Source organism: Hemitrygon akajei, chromosome 12, assembly GCF_048418815.1.
Source record: "Hemitrygon akajei chromosome 12, sHemAka1.3, whole genome shotgun sequence".
In the NCBI taxonomy this organism is placed as follows: Eukaryota; Metazoa; Chordata; class Chondrichthyes; order Myliobatiformes; family Dasyatidae; genus Hemitrygon; species Hemitrygon akajei.
Genome location: NC_133135.1, coordinates 44,658,501 through 44,678,487, shown reverse-complemented (window position 1 = coordinate 44,678,487; position 19,987 = coordinate 44,658,501). Strand labels below are relative to the sequence as shown.

At 40.4% G+C, this 19,987-nt stretch overlaps 1 protein-coding gene across 7 annotated transcripts in view; it reads left to right on the top strand.

Moving 5' to 3' along the window:
* Positions 1–19,987, top strand: part of osbpl9 (oxysterol binding protein-like 9) — a 185,267-nt gene that overhangs the window by 150,282 nt on the left and 14,998 nt on the right. For all 7 annotated transcript variants that reach the window (XM_073063024.1, XM_073063021.1, XM_073063025.1 and 4 more), the window contains 6 exons: positions 3,708–3,812; positions 5,644–5,803; positions 13,495–13,604; positions 15,196–15,314; positions 15,710–15,795; positions 19,578–19,752. In XM_073063024.1, the coding sequence (XP_072919125.1) occupies positions 3,708–3,812; positions 5,644–5,803; positions 13,495–13,604; positions 15,196–15,314; positions 15,710–15,795; positions 19,578–19,752 (755 nt within the window). The remainder of the gene's footprint in view (positions 1–3,707; positions 3,813–5,643; positions 5,804–13,494; positions 13,605–15,195; positions 15,315–15,709; positions 15,796–19,577; positions 19,753–19,987) is intronic.

The following is a 19,987-nucleotide window of genomic DNA, read 5'->3' as shown; positions in this document are numbered from 1 at the left end:
TTCCCCTTGGGGTTTACTCCCAAAGCCTTCCCCATGAGTGGGTATAACCTCAAGGTGGCAGAGGTTTGAGATCAGAGTTTTCCTTCTCGTAGATGAGCTACCAACCGCTGCTTACGAGCCCCATCTGCCTGAAGCAACTGGTTTTAAGGTGCCAGTAACCCAGCTTTGACCCTTTTCCTATTAGTAGAAGTGGTTTCACTGGGCTTAGTAGCTAAGCCACATGTGAAGGCCCAGAGCTGGACTTGGTTATCAGAGGCTATTTGAGGAGCACGCCATTGGGAGAATTGAGTAGGGAGTGGGAGCTTGTCCCCATTACCTCCCCTGGCTATAACGACCTTAAGGAACTTTGGCTGTGAATGAATCCCTCAATAAATAAGCGGATTTAAGAAGGAGATCAGGAAGGCAAAAAAAAAATCAAATGGATCTGGTAGACCAAGATGTTCTTCAGTTATATCAACAGTAAAAGGGTGAATAGTGAGAGATTAGGTTCTCTCAAAGACCATCAGGGCTGCCTCTGTGTGGAGCCACAGGAATGACTGATATTTTTAATGTCTGTTTCTCTCAGATTTTACCAAGGAAAATATCACAGATACAAAGAAATGAAGACAAATAATGAGATTTTGGATCATACACCTATTACGAAGCTTCATAGTGTATTAATTTGGGGTCGTCCCCAGGGCCTGACCAAGTGCACCCCTGGATTTCATAGTAGGCCAGGGAAGAAATCACAGAGGCCTTTGTAGAAATGCTTGTTCTTCGTTTGTCACTAGTGAAGCTGCAGAAGACTGGAAGGTGGTTAATATTCCATTGTTCAAGAAGGTTAACAAGGACAGTCTAGGGAACCTGGATTCGGTTGTAGGGAAGTTACTAGGAATTTTAAGGATCGAGATCTTCGATCACTTAGATAGTCAAAGCCTGATCAGGAATTGTTGACAGAAATGTTTGAGGAGATTTAGGAGAATGTTGTCAGGACTCGGGACTGAATAATGGAGAGAAGTTGAGCAGATTGGATGTCTTTTCATGGGAGCATAGGAGAATGAGTGCTGATCTTAGTTTATCAACCTAGGAGGGACATAGGGTGAATATACAGTCTACTTCACAGTGAATCAAAAAGTAAAGGGAATAGGTGTAAAGTGAGAGGGAAGAGATTTAATAAGAATACAAGGGTTAAATTTTTCACCCAGAGCTTGGTCGTTGTATTGGAATGAGCTGCCAGAAGAAGTGTTTGAGACAGTTCTATTAACAACATTTACAAGGGACTCAGACGATGAATGGATTGAAAAAGTTTAGATGTAGGTCAGATGGAGGCAAATGGAACTTGCTGAGATGGGAGTCTTGGTTAGCATTGAGGGCTGAAGGGCATGTTTCTGTGCTGTATAACACCAAATATTATAAAGAAATGATTTGATACTAACAAATAATCACTGAATCTAAGTAAAACTAAATTCTTAATATCTGGGAACCGTATGATTCTAAACTTAGAATAAATGATGTTGAAATTGATAAGGTATCTAAAACAAAATTTTTGGGATAGTAAATTAAGCTGGAAACCACAAATGAATTATGTCAAAGCAAAAATGTCAAAATCTATTGCAATACTGTACAAAGCACAAGATTTCTTAAATCAGGAATCTTTCTAGACATTATACTGTTCACTTATAGTCCCATACATGACCTACTGTGTAGAGGTATGGGGAAATACATATAAAACAAATACAAATTCAATTTTTCTACTGCAAAAGAAAGTTATACGAATTGTAAATAAGACAAGTTATTATGAGCCAACCAATCCATTATTTATGCAACTAAACACTTTAAAATTCAGAGGTTTCATAGATTTTAAAATAATACAAATTATGTATAAAGTAAAAAAATGGACGGCTACCACAAAGTATCCAAAGGTTGTTTAAAATGAGAGAAAGTCAACATGATTTGAGAGGAACATGTATATTTCAAACACAAAGGATAAGAACAAATGTAAAAAATCATTATATTTCAGTCAGAGGGGTGAATCTATGGAACAGTTGTAGTAAGAATTTAAAAGCATGCACTACACTTAACAAGTTTAAAAAATTATTTAAAAATTTTGTGCTGACTGAAATAAATTAATTTCATTCATTCATTCATTCATAATGGTGTTGCACCAAAAGTAACTTGACATTGCACATATTTGTGTACCTGCCCTCACTTGATGTTATTATGTCACTCAGCAATAAGAGGGCACATTATTAACTTTTTCCATTCTCTTTTGTGTAAATTTTCAAACATTATGATACAAGAGGGTAGTGTTTATTGTCTTTAGTAAAATTTTCTGATTGAACAAACAGTACTTAGTGAAATATAAAATAAACAGAAAATATAAAACAAAAGAGATGGTTGTTGACTTCAGGAGGGCACGAAACGACCACTCTCTGCTGAACATTGATGGCTCCTTGAGAGATTGAGAGATCGTTCAGAGCACCAGATTTCTTGGTGTTCACCTGGTGGAAAATCTCACCTGGTCCCTCAACACCAGCTCCATAGCAAAGAAAGCCCAGCAGCGTCTCTGCTTTCTGCGAAGGCTGAGTAAAGTCCATCTCCCACCCCCCACCCTCATCACATTCTACAGTGGTTGTATTGAGAGCATCCTGAGCAGCTGCATCACTGGCTGGTTCGGAAATTGCACCATCTCAGATCGCAAGACCCTGCAGCAGATAGTGAGGTCAGCTGACAAGATCATCGGGGTCTCTCCTCCCGCCATTACAGACATTTATGAAGGACCCCACACACCCCTCAGACAAACTCTTCTCCCTCCTGCCGTCTGGGAAAAAGCACCGAAGCATTCGGGCTCTCATGACCAAACTATGTAACAGTTTCTTCCCCCAAGCTATCAGACTCCTCAATACCCAGAGCCTGGACTGACACCTTACTGCCCTATTGGCTTGTTTATTATTTATTGTAATGCCTGCACTGTTTTATGCACTTTATGCAGTCCTGGGTAGGTCTGTAGTCTAGTGTAGTTTTTTTCTGTGTTTTTTATGTAGCACAGTCTAGTTTTTGTACTGTGTCATGTCCTGAATAAAACACCAGGACACCATGGTCCTGGAAAAAACGTTCTCATTTTAACTATGTACTGTACCAGCAGTTATGGTTGAAATGACAATTAAAAAGTGACTTGACTTGAAAAATCACTTTTATGGAAGGCAATTTGTTCTGGTCTCCATATGAATGACTTCCCGTTATTCATGATGCCATGCTGCAAATGGTATTAAGAGTGCAATTTGCACACTGGGATTGAATATAGTGCAAGAACATTTAATTTTGGTTTTTTTGGGTGAAGTGTCTCATTTGCAAGTCCTCCCACTGTTTTTAATAGAATAGGAAAAGTTAATGTGAATGTTATCAATCTGATTAAACTGTGATAAAAAGTTTTTTTTTTGAAGAATAGATCCTGTTTGTTTATAACATTGAAATGTTGTGTTACTTTTTAGATACTTGAGGATGAATCTCAGGGTTGTGTACAGTATACATCGATAATAAATGTACTTTGAATCTTTGAAAATATATGAAAAACAGGATGTATTGTAAACATTTAATACAGTGTATACAGTTGGAGACTGAGCTAGTTACAAAAGAACACACTGTACTTTTGATTTCAGTCCAGAATACTGTACAGTGTTAAAGAGGCTCTGTAATTCATATTTTTGAAGATGCTTTTTTTTTGACAGAACCTGCTCAGTTAGGCAAAGCTGAACAGCGTCCATCAACTTTGGCTGTGGGATCTGCTGTTAATGCAATGGGTAATCACCAGACGCCAACTCCAAATAGTACAGGTTGGATATATTTTGTTTTCTATTTTTCATTCAGAAGACTGTGTACTGCTGCTCAGTTATACAAAATTAAATCTTACGTGCTCTATTAATGTTTGAGCCTTCTAGTTGAACAGGATTCTTGATGTGTAATTCAGATACACCCACTGCAGTTTTATTGTGTGTTCTGAAACTCCCCTTACAAGAATTGGGGAATAAAGGGCCAGCAGTCAACCTTGAGGGAGAATATTTATATTGAGCTGATACATTTCCAGTTCATTTTATTATCCCTACAAAGCCATGCCTTCTCTTGCCCTGCTGCAGCTAGGAGTGTTAAAGGAGTGAAGGCTATTCAGCCTTTGTAGCACTCCATAAAGAGAGCCTAAAGGTTGTATTTGCAGTAGTTTTGAGAACAGCTTCTTCTCAATTTCAGACGTGAATGTATAGCATAAGTAGGTTAATTGAATCATATCCTTAGAATTTTGATCTTATGAGAATCTGATTTAATGTCCATATTGATGCATTGCTGTTATGGTGCACTTAACATACTTATTCCGCAAATGGTTACTTTATAAATCAAGAAGAATTCCTTGGTCATTTGTAGATATTCACATTTGCAATGTTTGCATTTAATCTGCTGGCTTTGAGTATTTCAGTCACATTGTACCTCCCTCGATGGCTTACTAAACACGGAAATGAAAAGAAGGCTGCTTTTCACTTAGTGACGGGCAGTTCATCATGCACTAAGCACGAATTAACTTTTTTTTTCTGAAAGAGAAATATAGTACAGTTGAAGTTTTGGACCAAGACCCTTCATCAGGATAGGCCAAAGTATCAACTGTACTCTTTCCCGTAGATGCTGCCTGGGCTACTGACTTCCTCCAGCATTTTATGTGTGTTGCTTGGATTTTCAGCATCTGCAGATTTTCTCTTGTTTATGAATGAAAAGTGAGTGCCAGTTTTGCTAAGTACATTGGATGGGAAGGCATACAGTTTGCTTACAAGTTAGAAACATAGAAAATAAGTGCAGGAGTAGGCCATTTGGCCCTTCGAGCCTGCACCGCCATTCAGTATGATCATGGCTGATCATCCAACTCAGAACCCTGTACCTGCTTTCTCTCCATACCCCCTGATCCCTTTAGCCACAAGGGCCATATCTAACTTCCTCTTAAATATAGCCAATGAACTGGCCTCAACTGTTTCCTGTGGCAGAGAATTCCACAGAGTCACCACTGTCTGTGTGAAGAAGTTTCTCCTCATCTCGGTCCTAAAAGGCTTCCCCTTTATCCTTAAACTGTGACCCCTCGTTCTGGACTTCCCCAACATCGGGAATTACAAAACATAACTCGGCAGCATTTTATTGTTACTGTATTTGTTACTCCTCCAAATTGTACTTGATTGAAAAGAATTGGGTACATAGGGGTACAGACTATCTCTTTCAGTTAGTCCTGATGAAGGGTCTGGGCCCGAAACATTGACTGTGCTCCTTCCTATAGATGCTGCCTGGCCTGCTGCATTCCACCAGCACTTTGTGTGTGTTGCTGGGTACATAGGGGAACTGCTTTCCATTTTGAAGAAGAACACATCTTTGCAAATTCAACTTAACATTCAGGCAAAATAGTTACCTTTAGCTAAAGCTAGTAACTGTTGCAAAAATAAGGTGAAGTAGAATGCATGTTGCAAAGCAGCTATGTATACACTTTTAGCAAAACATCCTAATGGCAAAATAATAAAACATTGTGAAGTCTATTTGATTGCATCTCTGATATTGGTGCAGAGGGGTGTGTGGTGGTGAAGAGAATCTCCCAGTAAGATCTTAACATCTGAAGTATGATTGTGTGTTTCTGTTGTTTAGGAAGTGGACAGTCAGCACCAACCAGCAGCATCACTTCTCCCAGCCATGTAAATCTGTCTCCTAATACAGTGCCAGATTTTTCATATTCCAGTAGTGAGGATGAATTCTATGATGCGGATGAATTCTACCAGAGCAACTCTTCTCCGAAGCGTTGCTTAGAGTGAGTACCTTACATGGAATATTTTCTTAACTATTAAAAAGAGCAAATGAAAAATGTTATTTTTCAAAACAATTTCAGAAGCCATTAAAAATAATATATTTTAAGACATACTTGGTATTGAGCTTTCCATGAAAATTTTTGAGCAAGTCAACTTTCTTTTTACTAACTGAGTGAAGTAAAGTGTACTATTCTGAGACTGGTTTAAGGTTTTGATATGGGAAAGAAAAAAATCGTTATGCAATTTTTGTTACTCTTCCCTGTTGATACAGTTTTGATTCTGCTTTTTTGAGAAAGAAAATCTAACATTGAATGCGGTCTAGCAGAAACTCACTTGACTAATTCCTAGGGCAAAATGATTATCCTGTAACTGTTTTTTTTAAAAAATTAGTTTGAAAGAATGAGGGCGATCTTCATGAAAGCAGATATGACATGGTAGATGTTTCCATAAGTGAGAAAGTCTAATGATGATACCTATTTACAAAGTTGCATTTAAAATTTGAGGTGCATAGATTTTTTTCTTGCAGATGGTAGTGAATCCTTGGAATTCTAGATCCTTAAAAGTTCTGAAAGCTAAATTGTTGGTGTTTCTTAAAGAGGAGGTGGATAACTTTTTTTTTAAAAGTTCAGGGAATTGAGGGCAATGTGAAGCTGGCACAGAAGAGCAGTTGCAGCCCAGGGAAGATCACCTATGATCCAATGGTGAGAAGCTTAAACACAAAATACTCTGCAGAAGCTTGAAGGGCCAGGTGGCCTGCTTCTGCTATTTTCTTGCGTTCTTGATTTGACATTAGATAAAGGCTTTAAATGCAACAATTTAACTTAAAACACCTTATTACAATAATTCTACACTGAAGTAATTCTCCCCATTTTCACTCGACACAATATACAGGAACCAACTAACTTACCAAACCACACATTTTTGGCTTATGGGAGGAAACTGGATCTCCTGTGAAAACCCATGCATTCAAAATACCTTATGGTATAAAAGGTTATCATGCAAACTTCACATAGACAGAATTGGTGGTCAGAGATGAATCTGGGTCACCTGAAGTTGTGGGATATCACTAAGGGGCAACAAGTCAGCTTGACAAGGAGCTGTACCTAATAAAGTGGCCACACAGTGGGACCCAGTTGTGGTCTTCTTCTATAGCCCATCCATTTCAAGGATTGACATGCTGTGCATTCAGATATGTTCTGCTGTTGTAACATATGGTCATTTGTAACAGGCAACAGTTACTATTTCCTTCCTGTCAACTTGAACCAGTCTGGCCATTCTCCTCTGACCTCTCCCATTAACAAGATGTCTTCACCCACGGGACTGCCACTCCCTGGATGTTTTTCTACTTATTACAGCATTCTCTATAAACTCGGGAGACTGCTGTGCGTGGAAATCCCAAGAGAATCAGCAGTTTCTGAGACACTCAAGCCACCCTGTCTCGCACCAACAATTATTCCACAGTCAAAATCATTTGGATCACATTTCTTCCCCGTTCTGATGTTTGGTCAGAACAGCAACTGAACCTCTTGACCATATCTGCGTGCTTTTATGCATTGAGTTGCAGTCACATAATTGGCTAATTAGATATTTGCATGAACGAGCAGACATACTAATAAAGTGGCCACTGAGTGTATATACAGTGGCATGCAAAAGTTTGGGCACCCCTGGTCAAAATTCCTGTTACTGTGAATAGCTAAGTGAATAAAAGGTGACCTGATTTCCAAAAGGCATAAAGTTAAAGATGACACATTTCTTTAATATTTTAAGCAAGATTACTTTTTATTTCCATCTCTTATAGTTTTAAAATAACAAAAAAGGAAAAGGGCCTGAAGCAAAAGTTTGGGCACCCTACATGGTCAGTGCTTAGTAATACCCCCTTTGGCAAGTATCACAGCTTATAAACACTTCCTGTAGCTAGCTAAGAGTCTTTCAATTCTTGTTTGGGGGATTTTTGCCCACTCTTCTTTGCAAAAGGCTTCTAGTTCTGTGAGATTCTTGGGCTGTCTTGCATGCACTGCTCTTTTGAGGTCTATCCACAGATTTTCAATGATGTTTGGATGGGGGGACTGTGAGGGCCATGGCAAAACTTTCCACTTGTGCCCCTTGAGGTAGCCCATTGTGGATTTTGAGATGTGTTTAAGATCATTATCCTGTTGTAGAAGCCATCCTCTTTTCATCTTCAGCTTTTTTACAGATGGTGTGATGTTTGCTTCCAGAATTTGCTGGTATTTAATTGAATTCATTCTTCCCTCTACCAGTGAAATGTTCCCCGTGCCACTGGCTGCAACACAAGCCGAAAGCATGATCGATCCACCCCCGTGCTTAACAGTTGGAGAGGTGTTCTTTTCATGAAATTCTGCACCATTTTTCTCCAAACATACCTTTACTCATTGCAACCAAAAAGTTCTATTTTAACTTCATTAGTCTACAGGACTTGTTTCCAAAATGCATCAGGCTTGTTTAGATGTTCCTTTGCAAACTTCTGACGCTGAATTTAGTGGTGAGGATGCAGGAAAGGTTTTTTTCTGATGACTCTTCCATGAAGGTCATATTTGTGCAGGCGTTTCTGCACAGTAGAACAGTGCACCACCACTCCAGAGTCTGCTAAATCTTCCTGAAGGTCTTTTGCAGTCAAACGGGGCTTTTGATTTGCCTTTCTAACAATCCTACAAGCAGTTCTCTCGGAAAGTTTTCTTGGTCTTCCAGACCTCAACTTGACCTCCACCGTTCCTGTTAACTTAATTCTTAATTACATTGCAAACTGAGGAAGTGGCTACCTGAAAATGCTTTGCTATTTTTTTATAGCCTTCTCCTGCTTTGTGGGCATCATTTATTTTAATTTTCAGAGTGCTAAGCAGCTGCTTAGAGGAGCCCATGGCTGCTGATTGTTGGGACAGGGTTTGAGGAGTCAGGGTACCTGGCCTTTCCTAACGATGACTGTGAATAAGCCATAGCCCTAACAAGCTAATTAAGGTCTGAGACCTTAGTAAAAGTTATCTGAGAGCTAATCTCTTGGGGTGCTCAAACTTTTGCATGGTGTTCCTTTCCTTTTTTTCCCACTCTAAAATTGTACAAAACAAAAATAATACAGTAATCTTGCTTAAAATGTTGAAAATGTTTCATCTTTAACCTTATGACTTTTGGAGATCAGTTCATCTTCTATTCACTTAACTATTCACAGTAGCAGAAATTTTGACCGGGGTGCCCAAACTTTTGCATGTCATTGTATATATGAAAAATGCTGTTTGGAGTCCTATTTTATTTCGCATCCATATTCAAAGAAGGAATTCTTACAAAATAATATTTTGTTGCTGTGGGAAGGTTGTTAAGATACGGTACCAAACACTGCAACTTCATTGTTTGTAACTGATGTTCTGGGAAAGCATTTTCTTAGATCTATAATCTATTGAAGAAAATCACACAAACCTTGGTTATACAGGCAATTTTTATGTTAGTACAGTTATTATAGAGGAGGAAACATACTTCTCTATGCAATAACTTGAGTAGAGAAGTACAATTATTAAGAAATGAATGTGTAGACTTTCTATGTGTAAGTTTAATTGGAAATTTTAAACATTTTTGTTGATGTATGTACAAGATTGGTGGTGTTCTGGATAAGCATAGAACAGCACAAACCCTTTGACCCACGATGTTGTGCTGACCCTTTAACCTACTCTAAAATCAATCTAACCCTTCCCTCCCACATAACCTACCATTTGTCTTCATTCCATGTGTCTATCTAAGAGCCTCTTAAATCTCCTTAATGTATCTGCCACTATCACCAACCCTGGGAGCACATTCAATGCACCTACCACTCTCTGTGTAAAGGAACATACTTCTGACATTGCCCCTATACTTTACTCCAAATACTTTATGAAGTTATGAGAAAAGTGTAAAAGGTTGTTGTAGGTTAAAATGAGACATTTTTAGGAAGCAGAGCTGGGCTCAGAAGTGGTAGAGTTCAATCCACTGAATTGTGAAATAATACACTTCAGAAGATCGAACTTGAAGCAGAGTACAAGATTAATGGCAGGATTTTTAGCTCTATAGAGAACCAGAGGAGTTTTGGGGTCCACATCTGCGGTGGTTAAGAAGGCACATTGGTCTTCGTTAGTTGGGGATTGAGTTCTGGAGCTGTGAGCTAATGTTGCAGGTCTATAAAACTCTGCTTAGACCACATTTGGAGTATTGTGTTCAGTCCTGGATCTGTGGAGATCTCACTGAATGGTGTAAAGTGAGGACATAGTTAAAGCATTAACCATTTTTAAATTAATTTTAAAAAGAGTAATTTTAAATATAATCCTCGTTCTTCATTATTAAATGCACTTACCCACTATTAAAACAAACAATTATTTGAGATTTGTGTTAATTCATGCAAAAAAAAGCTGCCAGAACACATTTTTTGGAGACTAACTTAACTCACTCACTTAATGTCAGCAAAACTTAATATCTTGCAAAATGTTTTATTCATTTATGAAGTTTTCATAATCATTGAAAACTTAAAACTGATTACTTATAAAATATAATAGATTTGGCCTTTAAATCTTATTGTCATTATTCTCATGGACAAAAGCCAGGAAGCACAATCTGTGTTTAAGTTCTCTTTTCTATACCTTTTATACAATCGAATACACAATTGTTGCTCCATATTAGATAAATACATTGGAGTGAAAACTTGTCTTTTTCCATTGATATTCTGAAAATAATGTGTTGTTAAGGTGACCAATGCTGAAATTTTTTTAATTGTCAACTTGTAACAAGTTGTATACTTTAAATTTCATGCAGGTTTGAGTTTCCCAGCATAATTTGCAGTAATTTTGCCGCTGGTTTGGTATTTGAGGCTTAGATTAAAGTGACAGGTGAAGCTGCTGAAAAGATGGGCTTTTAAGGATTGCGATCTGAGAGCTGTTTGATACTGTCTTGAATTAAGAATTATGGATTTTTTTCTATGAAATTTATGTTAAGTAGGTTACGTAATCAATTTTAAATGCTTATTATTGAAGTTAATCATAGAATTCTGCAGCATGCAGCCAGCCGTTCCGCCCTACGTCTATACCAACTTCATATTTTCCTAAATCATCTCTGTTCCCATTCTGCCCTCCTGATTTCCTCTTCATTACTCCCCTTGTACTCTTTCAGGGATTCACTTGATTTCAGCTGCTTGTACTTGTCCCATTCTTCCTTTTTTCCTGGCCAGGGCATCAGTATTCTCCCTCTCCCTCTCCCGTTCATCTCTCTCTCTGTCACCCTCTCTCTTTCCCCCCTCTCTCTCTCCCCCCTCTCTCTCTCCCCCCCTCTCTCTCTCCCCCCTCTCTCTCTCCCCCCCTCTCTCTCTCCCCCCTCTCTCTCTCCCCCCTCTCTCTCCCCCCTCTCTCTCCTCCCCCCTCTCTCTCCCCCCTCTCTCTCCCCCCTCTCTCTCCCCCTCTCTCTCCCCCCTCTCTCTCCCCCCTCTCTCTCCCCCCTCTCTCTCCCCCCTCTCTCTCCCCCCTCTCTCTCTCCCCCTCTCTCTCTCCCCCCTCTCTCTCTCCCCCTCTCTCTCTCCCCCCTCTCTCTCTCCCCCTCTCTCTCTCCCCCCTCTCTCTCTCCCCCCTCTCTCTCTCCCCCCTCTCTCTCTCCCCCCTCTCTCTCTCCCCCCTCTCTCTCTCCCCCCTCTCTCTCTCCCCCCTCTCTCTCTACCCCCTCTCTCCCCCCTCTCTCCCCCCTCTCTCCCCCCTCTCTCCCCCCCTCTCTCCCCCCCTCTCTCCCCCCCTCTCTCCCCCCCTCTTTCCCCCCCTCTCTCCCCCCCTCTCTCCCCCCCTCTCTCCCCCCCTCTCTCCCCCCCTCTCTCCCCCCCTCTCTCCCCCCCTCTCTCCCCCCCTCTCTCCCCCCCTCTCCCCCCCCCTCTCTCTCCCCCCCTCTCTCTCCCCCCCCCTCTCTCCCCCCTCTCCTGTTCATCTCTCTCTCTCACTATCACACTCTCTCTGTCTCTCCATCTCTCTCCCTCGCCCTCGCCCTCGCCCTCGCCCTCGCCCTCTACCTCTCCCTCTCCCTACACCTCCACACCAGGCCATAAGATATAGGAGCAGTATAAGGCTATTTGTCTCATCGGGTCTGCTCCGCCATTTCATGATGGTGGATCTAATCTTTTGCCTTCTCCCCGAATCCCTTCATGCCCTGACCAATCAAGAATATATCAACCTCTGCCTTAAATATACATAACGACTTGGTCTCCACAGCTGCCTGTGGCAAAGAATTCCACAGATTCACTACTCTCTACCAGAAAGAAATTCCTCCTCATTTCCTTTCTAAAAAGACACCTGTATATTCTGAGACCATGTACAGGTATAATCGGCCAAGAATATTGCAAATATCTAGCTCTGACCTTCTACTTCTCTCACCTCCCCCACATTGCTGTTATGTTATGGTCTTTCTTCCTTTTGCAAAAGCCCTCTCTGTTGGGAGGTCTTTAAACATACATTTGCCCAGCAGATCCACTTGTGTCATTTTTTTTTTCTCTGATAATCCTGGAAAATCTTTGGGAGGTTTTAATAGTATAGATGCAAGTTGCTGTTTTATCAAAAAGAAGCTGCGGTGACAAGGATATGGTATTATAACATTGAACAAGCTTGTAGAGGAATTACGATACATAATAATGTATTCTCAACAAACTACAATAAATTTGGTGCAGATTATGATCAACAGTGGAGGATTTAATAGTTTGATTATGCATAATGATTCTAAAAAATCTAAGTTCATGAAAAGGCTTGTTCATGACAAAGGTCCCTTTGATTTAGAATGAATGGAAAAACTAAATTGTTTTAAAAAATGAATAAATAATGATAGGTGCTTGTTAGAAAAGTGTACTCACCAGTGTGCTTAGAGAAGCTGCAAGTTTATTAAAGTAACAGTTTGTTGATGTTATGCAACATCTTTTGCAATTCTTAATTCTCACAGTTCTATACATGTGGAATGTTGCAGTCAGATGTTATTTTCGGTACATGTTTTATGTGGCACTTCTGGTTGTTGGCTTAAATTGCTAGAAGACTTGCAAATTCAAATTTGTCTTTTAAGTTGAGATCAATATTGGCACGAACACAGAAATGGCTATAATAACTCAGTCTTATTGTGTCTGTGTTTATCCAAAGATCAGTCATTTAGCATATAGCATTACAAATTTGGATTCAGGATTTGAATTTCTCAGTGTTAAAATTTGATCTTCAGTTGCATCTTACTTTAAGCATTACATTTTTTCCTAGATACTAGCTGCTGACTGCTAACATCATATGAAATGAGACAGACATTAGAGATTCTCTTTTTTAAAAAATAGAGAATGCTTTCAAGAGCATTTGATAGAATTTAAATTTGTATTAAATGTTCTAGATGCTTCAAAATGACTTTGAGCATGGTTAATCATTTTGTAAAATAAAAATAATCTTTATTATTTCAGTTTTACTTGAAAGTTATACTTGGTTCTTTGGTTTAATAGTTTTAAGCTGTGTTATTGCTCTTTTTGAGCTGTTAAAAGTTTCTACCATCACCATTCCTCTACAACTGTTTGACGATATGCTCAATATTAAAATAACCAAAGTCCTGAGCTCAAGAAATAGTAAGATCTTGGAATTAAAATTTAGAAGAAATCATCATTATACAATGTCATAGACTGCAGTTTAAATATTCCATTATCAACTACAGAGACTGTTTTTAATTTTTGTAGTGCTAAATCTCCGGCAGTGATCTCTCACAGCAACACAGGTGGCAGTCTGAAACGCCCAGACACCACAGAGTCATTGAACTCCTCCATGTCTAATGGAACAAATGATGCAGGTATGTTTCTGCTCAATTATGCTCATTTCTTAAATTGAGAGCAGTTAGAACCTCTTCAAAGTTCAAGAACATTTATTATCTACAAATGTATAATGTATACAACCTTGAGATTCATCTTCTTGCAGGCAGCCACAAAATAAAGAAACTCAATAGAACCCGTTTTTTAAAAAAAACAACACACAACAAAGACCATCAAACACCCAGTGTGCAAGAAAAAGAACAAATCATGCAAACGATAAGAGTTGTACAAACAATACAGGGCATTAACGCAGAGTCCCCGGAAGTGAGTCCACGGCCACTGAGCCAGTTCAGCGCTGAGCCAGGTGGCGATAGTTGCAGGTCACAGCAGTAGAGTCACTTCAGTAAACCTCACAGAGTGGTGAGCCGAACATTGGTTCGTCCTTCTTTCTTATCCTTGGCACCTTGATCAAATCATGCAAATAGTAAAAAAAAAAGTAACAAAAGCACATGTAACATGGGCTGCAGAGACCCCAAAGGTGAGTGTACAGCTCCAGAGCATTCAGCCCTAAGGCGAGTAAAGCCTGTCCAATGGCTGTAGGGCAACAACTGCTCCTGAACCTGGTGGTGTGCAACCCAAGACTGCTCCTCCCACCCATCGGTAGTAACAAGAGTGGGAGACCAGTCAAACACAGGCAGATGGTGCTGAACACCTGGTTGTTGCCTGCTCTGGCACTGAATGATTTTAACCATGCTCAAAGCTTCCATCAGCCCACCACAGGGTTGTTTTCCATCATCAGGCATCCAACCCTAGCGATGGCCAACCCAGCTGTACCTGTACTGTTGACAATCTAGTTCACTGAATCCCCCAGGAGATCGGAAATTACAGGCTGCAAAATGTCACGCAAGGTCCCCAAATGATTATACATTTGGTAGATCAGTTAAATTTATTCATTCCTGGAGGGATGATTTGAATATTTTAATCAATACACCATCTTATCAGTAGCTTTCTAATGGATGCTTGTTATAAAAGTTTTTTTGCCTTGTGTTTTGAAGCACGAGTTTTCTTAGGAAGACCCAGAAGTGCAAATCTTAGATCAATGTACATATTTTATTTAACTATCTGTACAGCAAGGTTATGTTAGCCATAAAAATTCAGCTTAATTTAGTAAGTTTTCATTTTTGAATTTAGTCTAAGGGTGTTCTATTTTAGTCCAGGATTGTCCATTTTACTGCTGTAGGCCGCATCTAGCTATATATCTAATTATGAATACTCGTGGTTTCACTGTGTGTTCATTGATATTGTTAGTTAGTCAATAGATCTTATTTTTATACCTTGGATGATCTTAGAGTTGAGAGAAAATTTCAAATTTTTCAGACTCTGGCAAGAAGCTTCAACTATATCAAGACTTTTTCATTTTGACACAATAATTTACGAGCTTATAGAAAAGTTTGACTAAATTGTTGTCAGCAGAATATTAGATTTATAAATAAGCAACATTTCAAAGGGTAAAGTTTTTTGCCATTTTTCAACATTCTGAGCTTTAGCATTAAACAGTTCATGTTGAAGCTAATATGAATGTGATGGCATATACAACATATCAGATTCCTCAATGCTTCCTGTCATTCCTAGAGCTGTTTGATACGCATGATGAGAGAGATGATGAGGGGGAAGGGGAATCTGTCGAAGAGCATAAGAGTGTCATCATGCATCTCCTATCCCAAGTCCGACTGGGAATGGATCTAACAAAGGTAAGAATGGCGGATGATTTTGTTTGAATATTCTGATAAATCTCCATTGGTTTGGTTTGCCTTTTTTTAAGTTAAAAGTTTTTTAGAAAATCACTATTTAAATTGTCTTTGTTCTTTTGATTAGTGGCATTGAAATTATAAGTTTGGTTGTGTTTTAAGTCAGTTCCTGCGTTTTTTGTGTTGAACCTTTAAACAATTGGAATCAATATATGTGTATCAGAATGTTAGAAATATTAAGGTAATTTGAGCCTTTTAGATTCCCATCCTTGGTAAGCACTTTGTTGTTTAGTTCTACTGCTTTGGATACTCTATGCAGATCAACTATTAATTCTGAAAATAAGTAATATGACTTTTTGTGCTAGTTAATGTAAAACAAAATGCTGATCCTCTTACAGGTGGTGCTTCCCACTTTTATTTTGGAAAGGCGGTCTTTGTTAGAAATGTACGCAGACTTCTTTGCACATCCGGATTTATTTGTAAGGTAAATAACTTCTTAACTTATTAATCTAGAATTACTGGAAAACCTAGAAATATTATGATGCTGATAAATTTAGATGTAACGTAGGATTAACATACACATGCAGTTTAAAGAAATTTCTTCAGGATTGTTTCCATTTCATCTGCATGACATCTTAGTAAAGTGCTGCCCTTGAGTGACTTTTGGAGTGATGAAGTTGAAAACTTCCAGAAGTGGCCACTGATTTGATTGCAAACTATTCTCATGTGCAGCTTGCAGTACTTTACTTCAGGATGGAAAATAAAAAAGAGATTTTGTTGACACAGAGACTAAAGATACTGTACTCTGGAGCAAAGATAAACAAACTGCTGGAGGAACTCAGTGTGTCAAGCAGCTTCTTCAGAGACAAAGAGATGGTCAACCTTTCGAGTTGAAGCCCTGCATCAGCACTGAGTTTAGAGGGGGAGATAGCCAGTGTAAAGAGGCAAGAGGGTCATCTGAGGCAGAAGCTGACAGGTAGTAGGAGGAACCAATGGAGCCATTTGGGTGAGAGGAGGGCATTGGAAAGGGAGGGCCAAGGTGGAGACAGGAGGACTGCAAATCCTGGAATCTGATTAACTAAGGTGATAAGCTGAGCTAGGTAAGGGAAGGGTGATAAGCAGATGAATTATGTGGCGGAGAGGATAGGAGGTAAATTGTGTGGGTGATGGTCAGATGCAAACATGTGGGGAAGGTGATGAGAAGCTGGGTGGATAACAAAGACAAGGAAGGTGCACAGGAAGTGTGGTTTTTGTGGTAAGTTGTGCACTCTTGGGATGTGTTCAGAATTAATATATTGACCTTGAAATTATTTTGTGTGGTGGCATGATTTTCTGCAAGAGGCTAAAAAAAAATTAAAACCAAACAAACTCCAAATGTGATTAAGTACTTCTCATTTTGTTCTCATAAGGCACAAAATTTGTTGTGTGCTCTCCATGTATAAACTTGCACAAATCTCTAAGGTGGATGTTTGGCCCAAAATGTTGTTGCTCACTCGTGCAGAAGCAAGACTTTGCAAGACAGCTGAGGACAGTTTTAGTCCAATGAAAGGATGGTAACCAGGTCAATACAAGGATCTCTTCCCAGCAGTTTTTTATTCCGGTCACCTACAAGGTCTCAAATCCTCTTCACTCCCCTCAATCCCTGATCTTTCCCAGGACCACCTCAAAGCATAGGCCCCTCCAGAACAACTTGTAAATCCTATCCCTGAGCCTTCGGATTATTACAGCACAGAAAGAAGCTATTTGGTCCATTTGAGTCTGTGCCAGCTCCTTAGAAGCAATCTTTTCAGCTCTATTATTTTGCTCTTGTAATCCAGCAAATTATTTTCCCTCAAATGCCAATTCCCTTTCAAAAGCCAGATTTCTTCTTTCTATCTCTCATATGAGTAGTGAGCTCCAAATCATAGTTTAAAACACCTAGCACCAAACAGCACTGTTTCCTCATGCTGCCCTTTCAGATCATGGAGACACAAGAGACAGCAATGCTGGAGCCTGGAACTAAAAACAAGCTGTGGGTCAAGAGATCATTGACTTCTTTGGTTGAGACTCTGAATATCCTGATAAAGGGTTTCGACCTAAACATTGACTATCTCTTTGCCTCCACAGATGCTGCTTGGCACCTAACTTCTCCAAGCAGTTTGTTTCTCACTTTTATGACTTTGCCTCTCTAACCCTAACAAACCCTCCCCCTCCCCCCTGCCCAACCTTAAACCAACTGTTAATATCAGCTTCTTTCTACTTGCCATATCTGAATGGTTTATTGGTATATGTTTAAAATAAAAAATAATGGAAGAGATGCTTCAGATTAAATCAAATGACACTTACTAACATTGAGAATTGTGCATAGTATAGAATAAAGCTGGTCTTTTAAATGTTTTTCTCTTGGCTTTAGTTTGTATTTATATAATGTACAAATTGAATACATTTACTAAAATATACACAAAATGCTGGTGGAACACAGCAGGCCAGGCAGCAGCTATAGGGCGAAGTGCTGTCGACGTTTCGGGCCGAGACCCTTCGTCAGGACTAACCGAAAGGAAAGATAGTAAGAGATTTGAAAGTAGTGGGGGAAGGGGGAAATGTGAAATGATAGGAGAAGACCGGAGGGGGTGGGATGAAGCTAAGAGCTGGAAAGGTGATTGGCGAAAGTGATACAGAGCTGGAGAAGGGAAAGGATCATGGGACGGGAGGCCTCAGGAGAAAGAAAGGGGGGGGGTGTGAGCACCAGAGGGAGATGGAGAACAGGCAAACTTTTCCTTCGCTACATCGACGACTGCAGTGGCGCTGCCTCTTGCACGCGTGCAGAGCTCGTCGACTTCTTTAACTTTGCCTCCAACTTTCACCCTGCCCTCAGATTTACCTGGCCCATTTCCGACACCTCCCTCCCCTTTCTTGATCTTTCTGACTCCATCTCTGGAGACGGCCTATCTACTGATATCTACTATAAGCCTACAGACTCTCACAGCTACCTGGACTATTCCTCTTCCCACCCTGTCTCTTGCAAAAAGGCTATCCCCTTCTCACAATTCCTCCGTCTTCACCGCATCTGCTCTCAGGATGAGGCTTTTCATTCCAGGACAAAGGAGATATCTTCCTTTTTTAAACAAAGGGGCTTCCCTTCGTCCACCATCAACTCTGCTCTCAAATGCATCTCTCCCATTTCCCGCACATCTGCCCTCACCCCATCCACCCGCCACCCCACTCGAGATAGGGTTCCCCTTGTCCTTACCTACCACCCCACCAGCCTCCAGGTCCAACGTATAATTCTCCATAACTTCTGCCACCTCCAACGGGATCCCACTACCAAACACATTTTTCCCTCCCCCCCCCCCCCCCTTCTGCTTTTCGCAGAGATCGCTCCCTACGCGACTCCCTTGTCCACTCGTCCCCCCCATCCCTTCCCACCGATCTCCCTCCTGGCACTTATCCTTGTAAACGGAACAAATGCTACACCTGCCCCTACACTTCCTCCTTCACCACCATTCAGGGCCCCAGACAGTCCTTCCAGGTGAGGCGACACTTCACCTGTGAGTCGGCTGGTGTGGTATACTGCGTCCGGTTCTCCCAGTGTGGCCTTTTATATATTGGTGAGACCCAACGCAGACTGGGAGACCATTTCGCTGAACACCTACGCTCGGTCCGCCAGAGAAAGCAGGATCTCCCAGTGGCCACACATTTTAATTCCACGTCCCATTCCCATTCTGATATGTCTGTCCATGGCCTCCTCTACTGTCAAAATAAATCCAAACTCAGGTTGGAGGAACAACACCTTATATACCGGCTGGGTAGCCTCCAACCTGATGGCATGAATATTGACTTCTCTAACTTCCGTTAATGCCCCTCCTCCCCTTCTTACCCCAACCCTGACATATTTAGTTGTTTGCCTGTTCTCCATCTCCCTCTGGTGCTCACACCCCCCCCTTTCTTTCTCCTGAGGCCTCCCGTCCCATGATCCTTTCCCTTCTCCAGCTCTGTATCACTTTTGCCAATCACCTTTCCAGCTCTTAGCTTCATCCCACCCCCTCCGGTCTTCTCCTATCATTTCACATTTCCCCCTCCCCCCACTACTTTCAAAACTCTTACTATCTTTCCTTTCAGTTAGTCCTGACGAAGGGTCTCGGCCCAAAACGTCGACAGCGCTTCTCCCTATAGATGCTGCCTGGCCTGCTGCGTTCCACCAGCATTTTGTGAGTGTTGTTGTTTGAATTTCCAGCATCTACAGATTTCCTCGTGTTTGACATTTACTGAAATGCTTTCTTTAAAAAGTATTGTAGACCAAACTGACCCAAGGGACCGAATGGTGCAGGTTGTCAAATGGTATCTCTCAGCCTTCCACGCTGGCCGCAAAGGATCGGTAGCCAAGAAACCATACAATCCTATTCTTGGAGAGATTTTTAAATGTCATTGGATAGTACCTGAGATTGAAATTGAAGAAAATGCAGTAAGTTGCTTTATTTTTCTAATAATTTTCTTGTAAGATTCTTGTCCTATTTTTGTTTAGTCCCACAAGAATTTTCAGAAGCAATGTAAAACTTAGTTGCAATGCCATCATTTGCACATAGCATCAGATAAACAACATTCACATGAAAACATAAATAATTCAAGGAAGAACACTATCAGAACAAAAAAAAACATCAATTGTAGTTCAAATGGTCATAGTGTTGCTATACTGAGAT